Source organism: Ursus americanus, chromosome X (assembly GCF_024610735.1).
Source record: "Ursus americanus isolate L20-20 chromosome X, mUrsAme1.1.p, whole genome shotgun sequence".
Classification (NCBI taxonomy): Eukaryota; Metazoa; Chordata; class Mammalia; order Carnivora; family Ursidae; genus Ursus; species Ursus americanus.
This window is the reverse complement of record NC_142164.1, coordinates 105,044,096-105,060,916: the sequence shown is the minus strand read 5'-3', so window position 1 is coordinate 105,060,916 and position 16,821 is coordinate 105,044,096. Positions and strand designations below refer to the sequence as shown.

Genomic DNA, 16,821 nt, shown 5'->3' with positions numbered 1-16,821 from the left:
TATTTGAGAGAGAGATGGCATAGAGGGAGAGTGAGAGGGAGAAGCAGACTCCCCGCTGAGCAGGGAGCCCGATGTGGGACTTGATCCCAGGACCTGAGATCATGACCTGAGCCCAAGGCAGACACTTAACTGACTGAGCCACCCAGACACCCCAGTAGTATATGTTCAAACCAAAGAATTAGCCATCACTACATCCTATTGCTTTTACTGTTACACAGATATTATTTGCAAAATTTAAGTTAAGTACTGCTAGTTTTGTAGATAGAATGCCTAGAGAGTTCAAACCGTTTACCATTCTCCTAAAAAAAAGAAAAGGAACTCAGGAATTATTTATGTCTGTTTCCCTATTTCAATACACAAATTGTTGTGACGCATCAACTTTCTGTTTTTCTATGCAAGCTGTAATCTATGATTCGCCTCTGTAATTTCATTAATTTTTAGAGACCAGAGAATTTTTTGAGTGGTAATAGACAAATTCTGTTAATAATGATATGATTCTAGTGACTCCATTGTGCTTAGCGGGGAAATAAGTCTCTGAATCACTTTCATTGTTTTCCCTTCATGAACAAATGCTGATTACAGTAAATTGGATTTTAACATTTGACTAAATCATCATCTATAAGCTAAATGAGGTTTTAGTTGACTAAACTGAATGTTATTAGAAGAACCTATGTGACAAATAAATAAAGTACACATTTTAGAAAAGATCAAGGACGGGTGTGAGCCAAGAAATTTCAGACCTAAAAGGATAAGTCCTATGAAGGTTGAAGTAGATTTTTCAATTACAAAGCAAATGAAATGCATCATAAATTACTACAGCGTCTCTTGTTTTTTTTTACCGTGATCCAGAAATAGTCAGATCGATTTGGGGGCTTTTTCTTCTAAAAGAAAATCACGGAGATTAAATTTCATGGCTCTGCGAATACTGGGTTAACTGGTGACGGCTGAGAGGTGTCCCGAGGAGTGTAGCTTCTCCATCGGTTGCTCATTTGTGTGCTGAAGGGTTTTTTCAGAGCCCTCTTTTATCTGCACTTAGAACAATGATGGTTGTGGTTTGTTTTATTCAGATCAAGTTTTCAGAATCCGACTACTTTGGCAATGTCCTGCAAACCCGCAAGTACTTGGCACAGTCTGATTTCTTCTGGCTGCGAAAAGCGGTTCCAAAAACAGAGTGAGTAAAAAAAAAAAAAAAAAAAAAAAAAGGGAAAGAAATAAATATGCTGGTGGGAAGTGAAGTCTCTTCAGGTCAAACTTGTTAATTCCCCTCTGGTCAGAGTAGCTGGCTGGCTGGTTACCTTGGTTCAGCAAAACCTGTGTTAGGTTTCGAAAACTCTTTTTTTTTTTTTTTTAAAGATTTTATTTATTTATGTGACAGAGAGACAGCCAGCGAGAGAGGGAACACAGCAGGGGGAGTGGGAGAGGAAGAAGCAGGCTCATAGCGGAGGAGCCTGATGTGGGACTCGATCCTGGTACGCCGGGATCACGCCCTGAGCCGAAGGCAGACGCTTTAACGACTGCGCTACCCAGGCGCCCCAGGTTTCGAAAACTCTTATTTCTGATATTATATGAATCACTTCTTCATTCGGATGATGGATGTCCCACTCCTAGCACCAAAACATTGCAAGAGGGCTTATTAGGATACAAACGTTCAAGTCATTTCTAGATGTAGTTATGAATATATGTATATAGAAAACAAGTTTCCCTAGAATTTCACACTCAGGTAGAAACTTTTGAAGATCACAAAAAAGAACAAATGCTTAAAAAATAAAGTATAGTTACAAGTGTAGAAGTAATTGTATAATTCTGAAGTAACTAAAAGATTTTGTCAAGTAATAAACGTCACATAGCTGATGGCTGTATTGTTTTTCTCCAGTAGCAGTTAGGATTTATTCTCCTTCTTCCCAGCTGCCTATAGGGACTGTCCCTCTAGGTGGGAAAGTTTCCCGAGGAAGTTTCTGGGCCAGGGCCAGCCATGATTTCCTTCCCTAGCAAAATGTGTATGATGATACCAATAGTGGCTAACAATTATTATGTTCACAGTGTGCTAGGAAGTGCTTTACCTGTTTTAGCTAATTTTATCCTCTCGTCATTTCTGTGAGGCGTAGGTACTATTAATAAATAGTACCATCTCCATTTAACAAATGAATAAGAGGCTTACAGTTGAGAAATCCTTCAGCTCAGGTTTAGATTACTTTTTAAAAAATTTGGTTACTTGACAATATACTTGACACAATGTTACGGTAAGGTTTAGATTAGTGTTTGTTCTGCCTGCTCGTACTTTTTTTTTTTTTTTGACATGATTTTTTATTATATTATGTTAGTCACCATACAGTACATCCCCGGTTTCCAATGTAAGGCTCGATGATTCATTAGTTGTGTATAACACCCAGTGCACCATGCAATACGTGCCCTCCTTACTACCCATCACCGGTCTATCCCATTCCCCCACCCCCCTCCCCTCTGACTTCTGACACTGCTCTGCTGGGGCCCACTTCTCCACTGTTTTTCTCCCTGTTCTCCAGATTGGATAATTTCTATTGATCTGTCTTCAAATTCATTGATTGTTTCTTCTGCACTCTCAAATTTGCTTTTGACCCATGTAACAAATTTTTCATTTTGGTTATTGTAATTTGCAATTTTATAATTTCCATTTGGTTGTTTTTTAGTTTCTCTTTCTCTGTTGTGATTTCCTTTCTTGCCTGTCTTTCTTTTCTCTTCTTTTCTTTTCCTTTCCTTCTTTCTTTCCCTTTCCCTTCCCTCCCCTCCCTTCTTCCCTTCCTTCCTTCCTTCCTTCCCTCCCTCCCTTCTTTCCTTTCCTTTTCCTTCCTTCCTTCCTTCCTTCCTTCCTTCCTTCCTTCCTTCCTTCCTTCCTTCCCCCTTCCTTCCTTCCTTCCCCCTTCCTTCCTTCCTTCCTTCCTTCCTTCCTTCCTTCCTTCCTTCCTCTCTTCCACTTTCTATTTCCCTTTCTCTCTTCTCTTCTCTTCTCTTCTCTTCTCTTCTCTTCTCTTCTCTTCTCTTCTCTTCTCTTCTCTTCTCTTCTCTCTTTCTGTAGGCTCCGTGCCCAACATGGGGCTTGAACTCACAACCCTGAGATCACGACCTGAGTTGAGATGAAGACCTGAGTTGAGATCAAGAGTCAGATGCTTAACTGACTGAGCCACCCAGGCACCCAGTGATTTTTTATTTGTTGAGTCATTGTCATCCTATTTACCATTAATTCTTGGACTATAGTTTAATTCTTTAGACTTATTATAATGGCTGCTTTCAAGTCTTTGCTAAATCCAACATCTGGTCTTGCTCTGTCAGTTTTTATTGACTGTTTTTTTCCTAACACTTTTTTCTCTTTGCATAGCATAATTTTTTTGTTGTTGAAAATGACTTTTAGATAATACACTGTAGCAATTGTGGATTCTAATTTATTTTTCTGAGGCTTTTTAAAAAGTAACTTTCCTCGATTTAGACTGCAGAATCTATCTCCCCCATAGTATGCGGCCATGGATGTCTCTGCTCATTTTTAAAATTCTTATTTTTATTTATTTTTTAGCCTCTCTTGCTCGAGGTTGTCCCTTTGTTTGCATAGTTTAGTACTCAGCCAGGGATTGGGGCAGACCTTGTGCTCAAACACTTCGATTCTGTAGGGCTTCTGCTCTCTGTTGGTGGGCTGGGAGTACCTTTCTCCATCAGCGTTGGAATCTGCTTGCCACTGGGCTCTCTCGAGTCTCCTCTGTGTATGTGCCTAGTGTCCCAGTCAGCCAGAGATACAGAGAGAGCTCGTCTCACCCTTCTGTGACTCTTTCATTTCCAAGATCTCCCTTTTAAATCTCTGGCTTGTCTGTCTGTCTTCCCAGTGGGAACTGTAACTTCAGGCTCGCAGAGCTGTGAGTATTCCTCGTTTGTTTTCAACTAAGGTTGCCACTTTTAGCTGACAGAGCTGTAGGTTTTCACCTCCATTCCTAATAGGGTCCACCCCCTATGGCAGCAAAGCTGCTGATTTCCCAGCTGGCCCTACCTATCTTTTTTTAAAAGATGTTATTTATTTATTTGACTGAGAGAGGTGGGGGTGGGGAGAGAGAGAGCACAAGCAGGGGGAGCAGCAGGCAGAGGGAGAGGGAGAAGCAGACTCCCCGCTGAGCAGGGAGCCCGAGGCAGGGCTCGATGCCAGGACACTGAGATCATGACCTGAGCCCAAGGCAGACACTTAACTGACTGAGCCACCCAGGCACCCCTGCCCTACCTATCCTGATAAAACTAAGTTCTCGCTGACCAAGCTGGGAAGGGTGGGAGCAGTCCCTGGCAAGAAGGCCACAGACTCCTGTTCTACTTCCTCCCAAGCTCTAGCAATTTTTCAAAATTAAACATTTTTCAATTTGTTCTTTGGCTTTGATGATCAATTTCCAGAGCCCTAAAGTAGTTGTTTGTTGATCATTTTGTCTAGTTTTATTGTTGATTTTTGTGGAAAGGATTTGCTGACTTTTTCATATCCTCCTAGGTGGAAACCTGGCTTCCATGGTCCACTTTTTTTTTTTTTATGGCCCACTTTTTAACCGTGGCTGATATTCTGGTCTCCAGATCTTTGGCTGGCTCTTTTTATGCTCTCTAGGTCTCTTGTTACTCTCCCTTCCAACTCCCTCTCTGTTCTAGACTCTTGAAACTCTAGGCACTGTACCAACCCTTGGCTTAAGCTGTGATTACTGCCTGTCCCTCTTACCCATGGCTGCCATCTACCCATCCCTGCCCTTTGCCCTTCTAGCCACAGTTAGTTATAAGTGTTGGATTTCAAGGAAGAGGCCTACAGCTGAACTAGTCCCCTGCCCATCCCTGACTCCAATCAAAAAAACACAGAAGTTTAGAAGGCTTTCAAACTTCTTTGGAAATGACAGATAACTGTTGTAAAGCTCTATGTTCCACTGTCCTTAGTTCTCTCCTGTCATCACGGTATCTCTCAGTCCATCTCTCTTGCTTCATTCCTAACCTCAGTTATTCAATAGAAATTTTAGATGTAGGGTTCTAAAAGTAGCTTCTCGAATCTGACGACTTCAGCAAATGTTTTCCAGTATCCTGATGAGCCATCTACATGTAGTATGGTAGTCACAGATCTGTGTGAATCATCCTGGTTTTTTTTCAGATCTACTTAAGGTTAGTTCAAACTCTTCTTGCAGTTTGTGGAAAATTCAAGGTATTTTGTCACTAGTATTTTTCTGAATCTTCAGGGTTTGGGCTTCTCAATATTAGAGATGCTGTCAAGGTATTCTTTAATTTCAAAATGCTATGTAGTATTTCATTTTTCAAATGAAAAATTTGGCTGTGTAGTAAGGCCTAGGTTGCTAATTGAAAAATCCCTAAATGTGTCCTCTTTAACATCATCCTAAAATAATGATGGACTGTCAGATTCTAATGGCCTTGACTATTTCTAATATTTTATTTACGCCTTGGAAAAATGCTGGCTGACTTTGTGGCCTTAGGTGAACTGTGTGATCTTGTGTAGTTTTCTTCTCTGTCAGAATACCTCTTTCACAAGGACATTAAATTGGTTAATGTTTCTGGAAAAGTTATCCAGAAATGAAAATCAGTGCAATAGTACTAATAATACTTCAAAAAATTTTTTAAAATTAATTTTAGAGAGAGAGTGCCTGCAAGGAGGGAAGAGGGGCAGAGGGAGAGGTGGAGAGAGAGGATCTCAAGCAGGCTCCCTGCCGAGTGCAGAGCCCAACCCAGAGCAGAGCCCAACCCAGAGCTCTGTCTCATGACTCAGAGATCACGACCAGTGCCGATACTGAGAGTCTGACGCTTAACTGACCGCGCCACCCAGGCGCCCCTCAATAGTGCTAATTGTTTCCTCAGACTATACGTATATTTCAGGGAAAGCAGCATTAAGAAATTTAAGGTCCTCTTTGTGTAGCAAAGTAATAAGATAGTCAATTTTTTAAAAGAAATTTCGGGCTGCTCCTTTTCAGGCATCATAGGAAATTTTAGCTTCATGATACCCATTGGCTTTAATTGACATCTTTTAGTTTTGAAAATTGATGAGTTAATCTAGTGTGAATGATTCTGGAGTAGCTCCACTACGCTAGTTTACTTTTGAACAGCACATCATGATTTTATTTCCACAAAGCCCTGAAATATCATTTTGCTTCTTTGTGGGTATAGGAGATAAATACCCTTTATCTTTCCTTCTCATGGAATTCATTTCAGCTGAACTAATGTGTATTAAGAAGTTTCTAATGCAATGGGAAATGTCAGCAAGAATGGAATTAATTGGGTGGTCATCCCTGAAGGTACATATTTAGGGGTTGGTTCTCGGAATTGTCACTTCATCAGCTTGCTTAAAATTAGAGGATTTAGTCTACTGCTTGGCTTGAGTCAAAAGTAATTTTTTCCCCTTAGGGTCCCCTTTGTTTGACAGAAATGACTTTAAGCCAGCTTCCTTATTAACTTACTCTCAGTCGGCTGTGACCAAACATGTCTGGATCTTCTTTCTCTATCTTTTCAAAAATATGTAAAAAAAATATGGGGCACTTGGTGGCTCAGTCGGTTAAGTAGCTGACTCTTGATTTTGGCCTCAGGTCATGATCTCAGGGTCCTGGGATGGAGCCCTGCATTGGGCTCCGTGCTCAGTGGGGAGTCTGCTTTAGGATTCTCTTTCCCTCTGCCCCTCCCCCTGCTCTCTCTCTCTTTCTCTAAAATAAATAAAAAATAAATCTTTAAAAATATGTAAAAATACATCAGATGGCTACAGAAATTATGGTTTTGCCCATAATTTTTGTTTGCAAAAGCATTATCTATAGCATGGAATGGGAAGGATATAATCTATAGAATATTAGAAGTAAAGCAGTAAATATTCTATGGTTTTGCCATGCCATATTCCTGCAACTATCTTTAAGAGTTGATAGGTAAAATGTAAAACTTTAGCCTGATGTATATCTCTTTTATATGGTCCATAGAAAATCAGGGTACCAATGTCTTTATCTTTAGACAGTTGTATTCCATTGTTACTCTTATACCCCTTTCGTGTATTCCATTGTCCAGTATCATTTCATCCCCATTTATTTTTCTTTTGAAATTTGTATGAGGCCTCGTCATACCTTGTCCACTAAACCCTTCCCAAAACACAGACCACAGGAATACCCTAAAGTCATGGTAAGAAGAATTTCAAGCACTTGAGTGACATTCTTTGTTATTCAAGTAGATGTATATATAGCAATATAGTCATTTAAATAGATGTAATGATCGTCTGCTCAGTGCGCGCCAGTCTTAGCCCATAAGGAGCTTAAAATCTTGTTGGGAGGTAAGTTGTGTGAACTCATATGCTTTCAGGGCTCAATGAGTTACCAAATGGTGACCTAGACAAATATAAATGCTAGTGGGTGGTGAGGACTGTGGAGAACTAGTCATTAAAGGAATTCCAACTCAGCCCTTTTAAAAACCATCATGTTGGGCAAATGAAACATTTTTTTAAAAGATTTTATTTATTTATTTGACAGAGAGAGACAGCGAGAGAGGGAACACAAGCAGGGGGAGTGTGAGAGGGAGAAGCAGACTCCCCACTGAGCAGGGAGCCCGATATGGGTCTTGATCCCAGAACGCTGGGATCATGACCTGAGCCGAAGGCAGACGCTTAACAACTGAGCCAACCTGGTGCCCTGGCAAAAGAAACATTTTTATGGGAAAATTTAACCCAGTGGTTACAACTTAATCTATGGACAACCAACTTTTCAGTGTTTGATTTATCTACTGCTGTGTAACGAACCACTGCAAGATTTAGAGGCTTAAAACAACAAGAATTCCTCATCTCTCTCTCTCTCTCTCTCTCTCTCTCTCTCTCTCTCTCTCTCTCTCTCTCGGCTCTGGCAGTCACTGGGCTCAGCTGGGTGGCTGTTGCTTCCGGTCTTTCATGTAATTGTAGTCAGAGTGGCTGGGGCTGGAGTCGTGGGGGACGCTTCTCTCATGTCTAGTGGCTGATGATGGCTGTTGGCTGGAATACCTCCTATGGCTTCATGTACTGGGCTTCTTTACAGCGCGCTGATTGAGCAAGAAGCATCAAAGAGCAAGTTCCTGAGATAGAGAGGAGGAAGGGAGTATGTATGTTTGTACACTGGGGGAGGTTGTACTGCCTTTAATTGCCTAGCTTTGGAAGTCCCGTGGTGTCATTTCCATTGCATTTTATGTTGTAGAATCAAGTCACCAAGGCTAGCCTATAATCCAGAGGAGAGGAATTTAGACTCCACTTCTTAATGGGAGGGGGTAGAATAAAAGTTGCAAACACATATTAAGACCAGGGTAGGTAGCCTTATGTTAGAGAACAGTAAAACTAAATATATAATAAACTTGGATATAATGAGGGAGATAGACAAAATATTTAATGGCTGATGTGGCATGGGCCTGACCAATAAGAAGAAATGATAACACCCACAAGTGGTAGGATCTACCGGTGCAGCAACTTAGTATCAGCCCTGGGCATAATCAAGACTCCAAACATCCCTTAGAGACAGCAGGAGCTCTGGGAAGTCAGGAAAGGTGAGATCATGTGTTTGAAATAAGGTGTCTTAGGTACTCTTGCTGAAGTTTCAGAGGCCTGATTGGCCCCCATCTGATTGTTTGATTTCTTTGTTTCGTCCACCTTTGTCCATCAGCAGTTAGAAACATTTTTCCTGCAGGGACCCTATTTGCAAGTTCATTCTTTGCTGAAGGGAGAGGGGAGTTGGGAGGGAGGAGAAGGGATGAGCTCTAGGAATACAGAGCATCTTTTGTACATAGTACGCTTCAGTCCATTGTCAGTTAGAAGCCAAGTTGAGAGGCACCTGGATTCTCCCCTCTTGACTCAAGCTTCAGACATAGAAATGCTGGGTTCTTTGGATATGTGTTAATTTTCTGTTGTTGCTGTAACAAATGACCACAACCTTAGCAACTCAAACCACCAATGTATTATCTCACAGTTCTAGAGGTCAGAAGTACAGGATGGCTTGGCTGGTTTCTCAGATCCAGGTTTCATAAGGCTGGAATCAAGGTGTCAGCTGGCTGGGCTCATAGCTGGAGGCTCTGGGAAGAATCGTGTTGCAAGCTCATTGACGTGTTGGCAGCTCCACTACCTGGTTGTTTTAGAACCAGGGGAGAACCCTTTAGATTCTAGAATTTCTCATTAAAGCTATTTCAGAAGCACCGGTGCTGACTTTTCCTGTTAAGATAGTAACAGTGGATAGCCAGGCATGTTCATATATTCTCATTGAACCCTGTTCGGTTTAGGATGAGATTGTTCATTGAACAGAGCAATAACCCTCAACTGAGGTGATAATTTGCCCACGTGCCCCACTTCCCCATTGTTCCCTGGTTATTTGCTGATAAATCCTGCCGCGTTGTGTTCATTCTTGCCGCCCTCCCGCCTGGATAACAATTGCCTGGTGGTATTTGCTTCTCTTTCTACAGGTGGTTCACGAATCCAACGACCGTCAATGCCTTCTACAGTGCATCCACCAACCAGATCCGTGAGTACCCGGCTTCTTGTGTCCTTGTTAACCTGGTACAAAATGGAAGGAACCCTTCCCTCACTATGATTTCTTTATTGCCCTCCAAAAGTGATCAGGTCTGTTGGTGAGGGCAATTTCCGTTTTTCTCCCCATATGCCAGATTTTCCTCTCTCCCTTCACCTTATTGAGTAAACAAACAAAAGGCAACAATAAATAAAACTACAGTGCAGTTGGCCATGAAAAGGAGCAAGCTTCTACTTTTCTTTCATCATGATCTTAATGATTTTGTCCAAACTATGTGTCTGTTTCTAGGATTGATGGGAAAAATAGCAGGTAGCTGGGCTGATGACGGAAACTGAGGGGACTATCTATAAAGAAAAGCTTGGCAACGTTCTGATTAGCCCTAGGATGTAAAGTCTTAACTTGCTTTTATTTACATGTGTTGAGTAGATAAAATTATAAATGCCATGGTAAGTTTAAAAAATGATTAAAGATCAGATTAAATAAAAAATGTGACAGCACCAAGTGTTGGCAACAGGGACACACGCACCTATGCTGGTGGAAACGTAAATTGGTTCCCTCGCTTTGCAGAGCAGTTGGGCGATGCCCAGAGAAGAGGAAGGTGTCCATGCATATCTCTGACCATCATTGGCATTCCTGTCATGGGCCTCGGTGCAGGGTTTCTCGGTGTGGTCTTGGAACCAATGGCAATGGCATCATGGGAGAATTTGTTAGAAATGCAAATTCGTGGGCTCCACCTTAGATCTATAGTTCACAAATGCTGGGGCTCAGAAATCTGTTTTATTAAGGCTTCTGGGTGACTCTGACATAGCTTGAGAACCACTGCCTAGAGGTCTCCCCTGAGGAGGCCCATGTGAGAATGCTCATACCCATGTTGTTTATAATAGCAGAAAAAGGGAAATAACCTATGTGTCCCTCTGCAGGAACTCAAGTGTGGCATGTTCACCCAAAGGAATTCCAGATAGCAGTGAATAATGAATGACCTAGAGCAACATGTCTTAACGTGGGTAAAGTTCACAAATACTGGTTGTGTGGGGAAAAGACAACTGCGGAAAATATATTGCCTATGAGACCATATAAAAAAGTTGAAGAGCGTGCAAAAACACTTCTATATATTGTCTGGGTATCTCCTTTTGAGTGAAAGTACAAAGACAGTCATGAGAACGACAGACATTTGAGTTCAGGTTGGCAGTGACCTATGGTGGGTAAGGTGGGCTGCTCCTTCTCAGGTCCTGGCTGGTTCCTCACCCCTCCTGCACCCTTCTGGTCTTCCTCTTCACTCCCTTGCGTGCTGATAACATCTCATCTCACGGTTTTAAGCACATCTTAGTGCGCTTTGTTGAATGTGGGGGATGGAACTTATAAAGACTTACCACCCTTGGCCACAGGCCCATCTGCCTCACTAGATACCTGTCATAGCCTCCTCGCCGGTTTCCCCACTTCTGTCCATATCCCCCTTCAATCTGTTCTAAATTTAATATTACAGCCATTTAAAGATATTTTATAATCATCTCAGGTCCCTCCTTTGCTCAGAACCAGTTATCAGATTCCCTTCTTATTTAGAATAAAAGCAAAATTACTTGTAAAGGCCCTCAGGCCTCTTACTGCTATCTTATGTCACCTCTGTTCCAGCCACACTGGCCTCCTTCCTGTTTCTAGAACATGAGACTGTTCTCTCCTAGCATTTATACTGGAGGCTCTCTGCCTTGGAAAATTCCCCAAGTGATCTGCATGGTTCATGCTCCCATTTCCTTCAAATCTTTGCTTGAATTCCACCTTCTCAGTGAGGTGCCCTGCCTGCCCTCTGTAGATCCCCCCTGCTGGCCCTCATCCTAATAGGTCTCCCTGGCCAGAGAGGACTGCTCGTTAGAGTCGCCCTCATGTGGCCACTTTTGGGAATGGCAGTCTCTGAAGGAGTGGTCTGAGAGCGTAATGAGTAGAAGGAAAACAAGCAGATGGTGGTAATTTTTGATTCCTACATTAATTTGTATAACCAAATAAGTTGTTAAATATTTTGAATATTTTGAATGTCACTCCTTACTACAGAAATACTCATTATGATGAAAAGACCATTGTTTTCTCCCCCCCCCAAGTGTTATTGAGGTATAATTGACGGTGTGTGTATATAACATATGCACCATGATGTTTTCATATAGCTCCAGATTGAGAACTAAGATGCATATTATTACATAGGAACTTAAGATATTTGAGATTTTATTTTATTTATTTATTTTTTGGGGAGAGAGAGAGAATGAGGGGGGAGGGAGAGGGGTGAGAGAGAGGGAAAGAATCTTAAGCAGGCTCCATGCCCAGCGTGGAGCCTGATATGGGGCTTCATCTCACAATCCTGATATCATGACCTGAGCTGAAATCAAGAGTTGGATGCTTAATTGACTGAGCCATCCAGGCGCCCCAAGATATTTGAAATTTTAATTATAACTACTATTTATAATAAGAATTATATGTGAATTATAATATTAGTTGGAATAACCTATTGGACAATAGAAAATTTTTTAGATTATTATTTATCCAAAAATCCCCACTTTTTATTTATTTAATTAATTAATTAGTTTGTTTATTTTTAAAAGATTTTTCTTATTTGTGAGAGAGAGAGAGCATGAACAGGGGGTGGGGCAGAGGGGCAGGGAAAAGCAGACCCCCTGCTGAGCAGGGAGCCCAACACCGGGCTTGAACTGAGGACCCTGAGATCATGACCTGAGCAGAAGGCAGATGTTTAACCAACTGCGCCACCCAGGTGCCCCTCCCCTTTTATTTTGAACTGTTTTTAAAGTTACTAAAAAGTTACAAAACTAGAACACCAGAGTTTCCATATATCCTTTAACCAACCACCTCAATGTTAGCATGTAACTGTAGTGCAGTGATCAGAACCAGAAAATTAACATTGGTAAAGCACCATTAATTAGACTCAAGGCCTTACCGAAATGTCACTAGTTTTGCCACTTATGTTCTTTTTCTGTTTCAGAATCCTGTCAAGATCCCACATTACATATAGTCATTATTTCTTCTTAGTCTCCTACAGAGTATAATAGTTCTTTAGTGTTTCTTTGTCTTCTACGACTTTGACACCTTTGAAGAGTACTGGCCGGTGAGTTTGTGGACGGTCCCTCAGTTTGTGTTTTTCTCGTGTTCACATTATTGGACTGAAGCTAATGCATTTGGGGCATGAATGTCACAGAAGTGATGTTGTGTCCTCCTTTGTGCATCATATCATCAGGTCTATGCTGTCTATCTGTGCGTCTTCTTGCTGGTGATGTGGCCACTTGATCACTTGGAGAAAAGTGCTTTCTGCTGGGTTGCTCTGCCATAAAGTTGCTATTCCCCCTGCCTGATTAGGTGGCAAATGTCTTAGGAACTCTATCTCTGAGACTGCATCTTTCTGTTTCTCTCCAATCTTTCACTCACCGAATTTAGCATCCATTAGTAAAACTTGTATGCAGCAAGTGGCCCACACTGTTTGCTCACTGGAAATTTCCGTTTCTTCCCTTCCATTTGTATTACTGTGAATTCTGTTGTAAGGAAGGGACTGGCCAATCACCCATGGGTATTTATTTTATTCTGTGGGTTCTAATCCAGTGCTACCGTTTCCTATGTCGTTGCTCAAAGTGTTCGGCTCTGGCCATGAGGAGCGCTCATGCGTTGGCTGCCAGGATCTTACATTGCAGTGCTCCTCAACTTGCTTTTTGTTAATTGAAGCAGATGTCTGCTGAGCTCCTTGAGCTACTGCGTTCTTTTTTTTTTTTTTTTAATATTTTATTTATTTATTCGACAGAGATAGAGACAGCCAGCGAGAGAGGGAACACAGCAGGGGAGTGGGAGAGGAAGAAGCAGGCTCATAGCAGAAGAGCCCGATGTGGGGCTCGATCCCGTAACGCCGGGATCACGCCCTGAGCCGAAGGCAGACGCTTAACCGCTGTGCCACCCAGGCGCCCCGAGCTACTGCGTTCTGTTTCTAGAGCAGGCGGATAAGTCCCTCTCTTCGCCTGGATCCCAGCTGCCCAGCTTTTCTGTTAGGAGCTTTCACACTTGGCTCATAGAACATTTCTTCTTCTAGATGGGGTCCAGAAATCAGTGGGAGTCAGACTGGGTCCAGGGGAGAATAAAACCTGACTGGTCAGGGTTGAACTGGGTCCAGAAACTGCCTGGATATGGACTAGATTATCCATTTTAAAAGAAGATGTTTTGTTATGTAATATTTGGTACATGCCAAAGAATATATGTAACATGTTAAAACATGTAAATTATATTCCTATGAACCTGCCACCCAACCAAGAACTAGAATGTTCCTGATATCATTGCATCTGTCCATGCTTCTCCCCATCCCATTCATCTTGCTCACCACTTTTCTGATCTTCATATTTATCATTTTCTTTTTTAAAAATAAATTTTAGGGGCACCTGGGTGGCTCAGTCGTTAAGCATCTGCCTTCGGCTCAGGGCGTGATCCCAGAATCCTGGGATCGAGCTCCACATCAGGCTCCCTGCTCTACTGGGAGCACTGGGAGCCTGCTTCTTCCTCTCCCACTCCCCCTGCTTGTGTTCCCTCTCTCGCTGGCTGTCTCTCTCTCTGTCAAATAAATAAATAAAATCTTAAAAAAAATTTAAACCATTCATTTATTTTTATAGCATAATAAAATGATATCATACTACATACAGTCTAAAGCAACTTTGTTTTTTTAATTTATGTGTCGTTAAGATTCATCCATGCAGCATGTGGCAGTGGGGTTTTCGTTTTCCCTGCTGTATAGTATTCCATTGCATGACTGTACCTCAGATTACTTACCTGTACTACAGATTTTATCTGTGGACAGACTTCTGTGTTCTCCCACCCTAGGGTTTTGCTCTTATGAACAGTGTTGCTGCTGTTCTCATTCATGTCCCCTGAGACAAGTGTTTAGGATGTATACTAGGAGTGAAATTACTGGCCCATAGGGCATGCAAATACTCAACTTTACCAAATAACAACAAATGGGTGGCAAAGGGAGTGTTCCAAAGTACAGAAGTGTTTTCATCAACTCTCATTTTCATCACCTCTTGGCATTGGTAGACCCCATTTTCCCCAGTCTAGTTGGCATTGAGATAGATCGTTCACAGATTCTTCCCACACTCACTTTCCAAAGTCAATGAATGCTTACGTCTGCTTTGGGGATTTAAGTATGCCTAATAATATTCTGCCTCTGGGATTCACTCCTGCTCAGCCTTTTTCTTGTCTGGGAAGAGCTGATCCTATCACAGGTTTACTGAAGAAGCAGCCCTTTCAGGGTAACCCAATGGTTTCTGGAAAGCACATGAACAGAGGGGTTTGAAATGAACAATTTGAAGCAGTGTTTTAATTAAGAGATTCAAGCTGTTTCTATTTTCCTAATGACCAGTGCTTACTCTCATTGTAAATTACATTCCCAGGCAAGATGACAAGGAATCCTTTGGGTGACTTTCTCTCTCTCTCTCTCTCTCTCTCTCTCTTCTGATTTTCTGGACGACAAATTCAGACAGGTGGAATTCCTTTTTAGACATTTCCCCACTGGGTTTCCTGGGACTCCCCCACCCCTGCCCAAGCCCCCAACTGCCTTCTTTTTCCTTCACTGAAGAAGTGAAAAATTGAGGTGATTTTCTGAAATGAACATCTTTATTGATTAGGGGGATTCTGACAGCATGTGGCCATCTGTTTAATTGGGTTTCATATCTAAGATGTAACTATACTTGGTAACGTGATTTATGAGAATTTCATTCGGTTCCCGTTATCATTTTCTGATTTATGCCACTGAAGTCCACTTCTGCTCACAGTAGAGACTTGAGGAGAAAATATAAAAGCCTATAGTTTTTGGTTTGTGTTGTTTTTGTTTTTTCTTTGTTTGCAAATTCATGCCTTTGTGTGAAACCCTATGACTCGTGGCCATATTTCAGTGTTAGAATTTTGCAGTGTGGTTGTGCTTCTTATTTTTCTACCCTCGTCAAGCTGGGTAGCTGTGTCTTCAGACGGAGTGCAGTGTAACATAATGGCTTCGGTCTGCTATATGAGGAGTTATACAGAGGAGCCGTTGCAGAATTCAATTATATTTGAACCGATAAGGTGGTGAAAGAGGACAACAAGGAGCTGGGGTTATTGTTGCCTAAGCTTGTGCTTTCCTAGCTTTGTGATAGCTGCACACCTGGTCTTCCTGTTGGTATCTCCTGTTACCCAAAAATTCCACTCTTCATAAAATAAGTCAATCCTTCTGCCCACCAGAACACATGAACGTAGAATGTTCATAGGAGCTTTGTCCATAACAGCAAAAACCTGGAAAGAACCTAATGTCCGTGAATAGAATTGGTAAATAAATTGTGGTGTATTTGTATAATTGGATATTACACAACAATGCAGGACAAACCGCTCCGTGTACAATATGCGAGAATGTCGCTGACCTACTGCTCAGTGAGACACCGCATACAAAGTTCAGGGGAGGCAAGTGAATCTAAGCAATGGGTTTGAAAACAATGACTCCCTTTGTTAGGGGACTTGACTGTGTGGGGCACAGGAAACATTGTCCCGATTTGGGAGGCACTTGCGCATAAAATCTCTTCGTGTTCCACCATTAAAATTTGTGCCATTACTTTGTGTATATGATACATACACAGTAACACTCTCATTCCCCCCATAAGAATTTTTATAGCAGCATATAACACGCATATACTTTTTTGGGCTTGTAACAGCTTATGTCAGGCCCAGCCTCCAGAGGCGGAGACCAAGGATTGGCAGACGTTTTCTGTAAAGGGCCAAATCGTAAATGTTTTTGCCTTTGCAAGCCATCCATTCTCTGCTGTAAATTCTCACCTTTGCCACTGCAGCTATACAGAGTTCATAAACTAATGGTCACGGCTGTGTTTTTAGTAAAACTATTTACACAGGCTGTAGTTGGCCAACCCCTGGGATATAGCGTTGCAAGTGGTTGGAACCCAGGGAGACTTGAAGAGTGTTCTGACGCAGCTTACAAACTACTTTGGATCTAATCAGGTGGTGATACCAGGGGTGGGAGGGTGATAGAGTGAACAGCTCCCGTTTGGCCTTCGTTTCTGCTAACATGGACTGGTCTTTAGAATAAAATTCATTTCATGTATTCAGTCTCAATGTGAATCTGTAAAATGCTTCCTTTCAATGTTGGTTTTTTTTAATCATCCTGTGTCTTAAATCATATTAAAGAATTATCGTAACCAAATAAAATCTTGGCTTGAAAACAAGCAAGGACTAAGGGCTAAAACCAATGATACTGTTATGTTTGTTGTAATACACAAGGGATTTGGTTACCCGAGTTTAATCACAGTTATTCTGCTAAAGAAGATAAGCC

The 16,821-nt window shown here is 41.7% G+C and overlaps 1 protein-coding gene across 4 annotated transcripts in view; it reads left to right on the top strand.

Moving 5' to 3' along the window:
• Positions 1–16,821, top strand: part of PHEX (phosphate regulating endopeptidase X-linked) — a 199,530-nt gene that overhangs the window by 139,836 nt on the left and 42,873 nt on the right. For all 4 annotated transcript variants that reach the window (XM_087860390.1, XM_087860389.1, XM_087860387.1 and 1 more), the window contains 2 exons: positions 1,068–1,171; positions 9,421–9,479. In XM_087860390.1, coding sequence (XP_087716516.1) covers positions 1,068–1,171; positions 9,421–9,479 — 163 coding nt within the window. The remainder of the gene's footprint in view (positions 1–1,067; positions 1,172–9,420; positions 9,480–16,821) is intronic.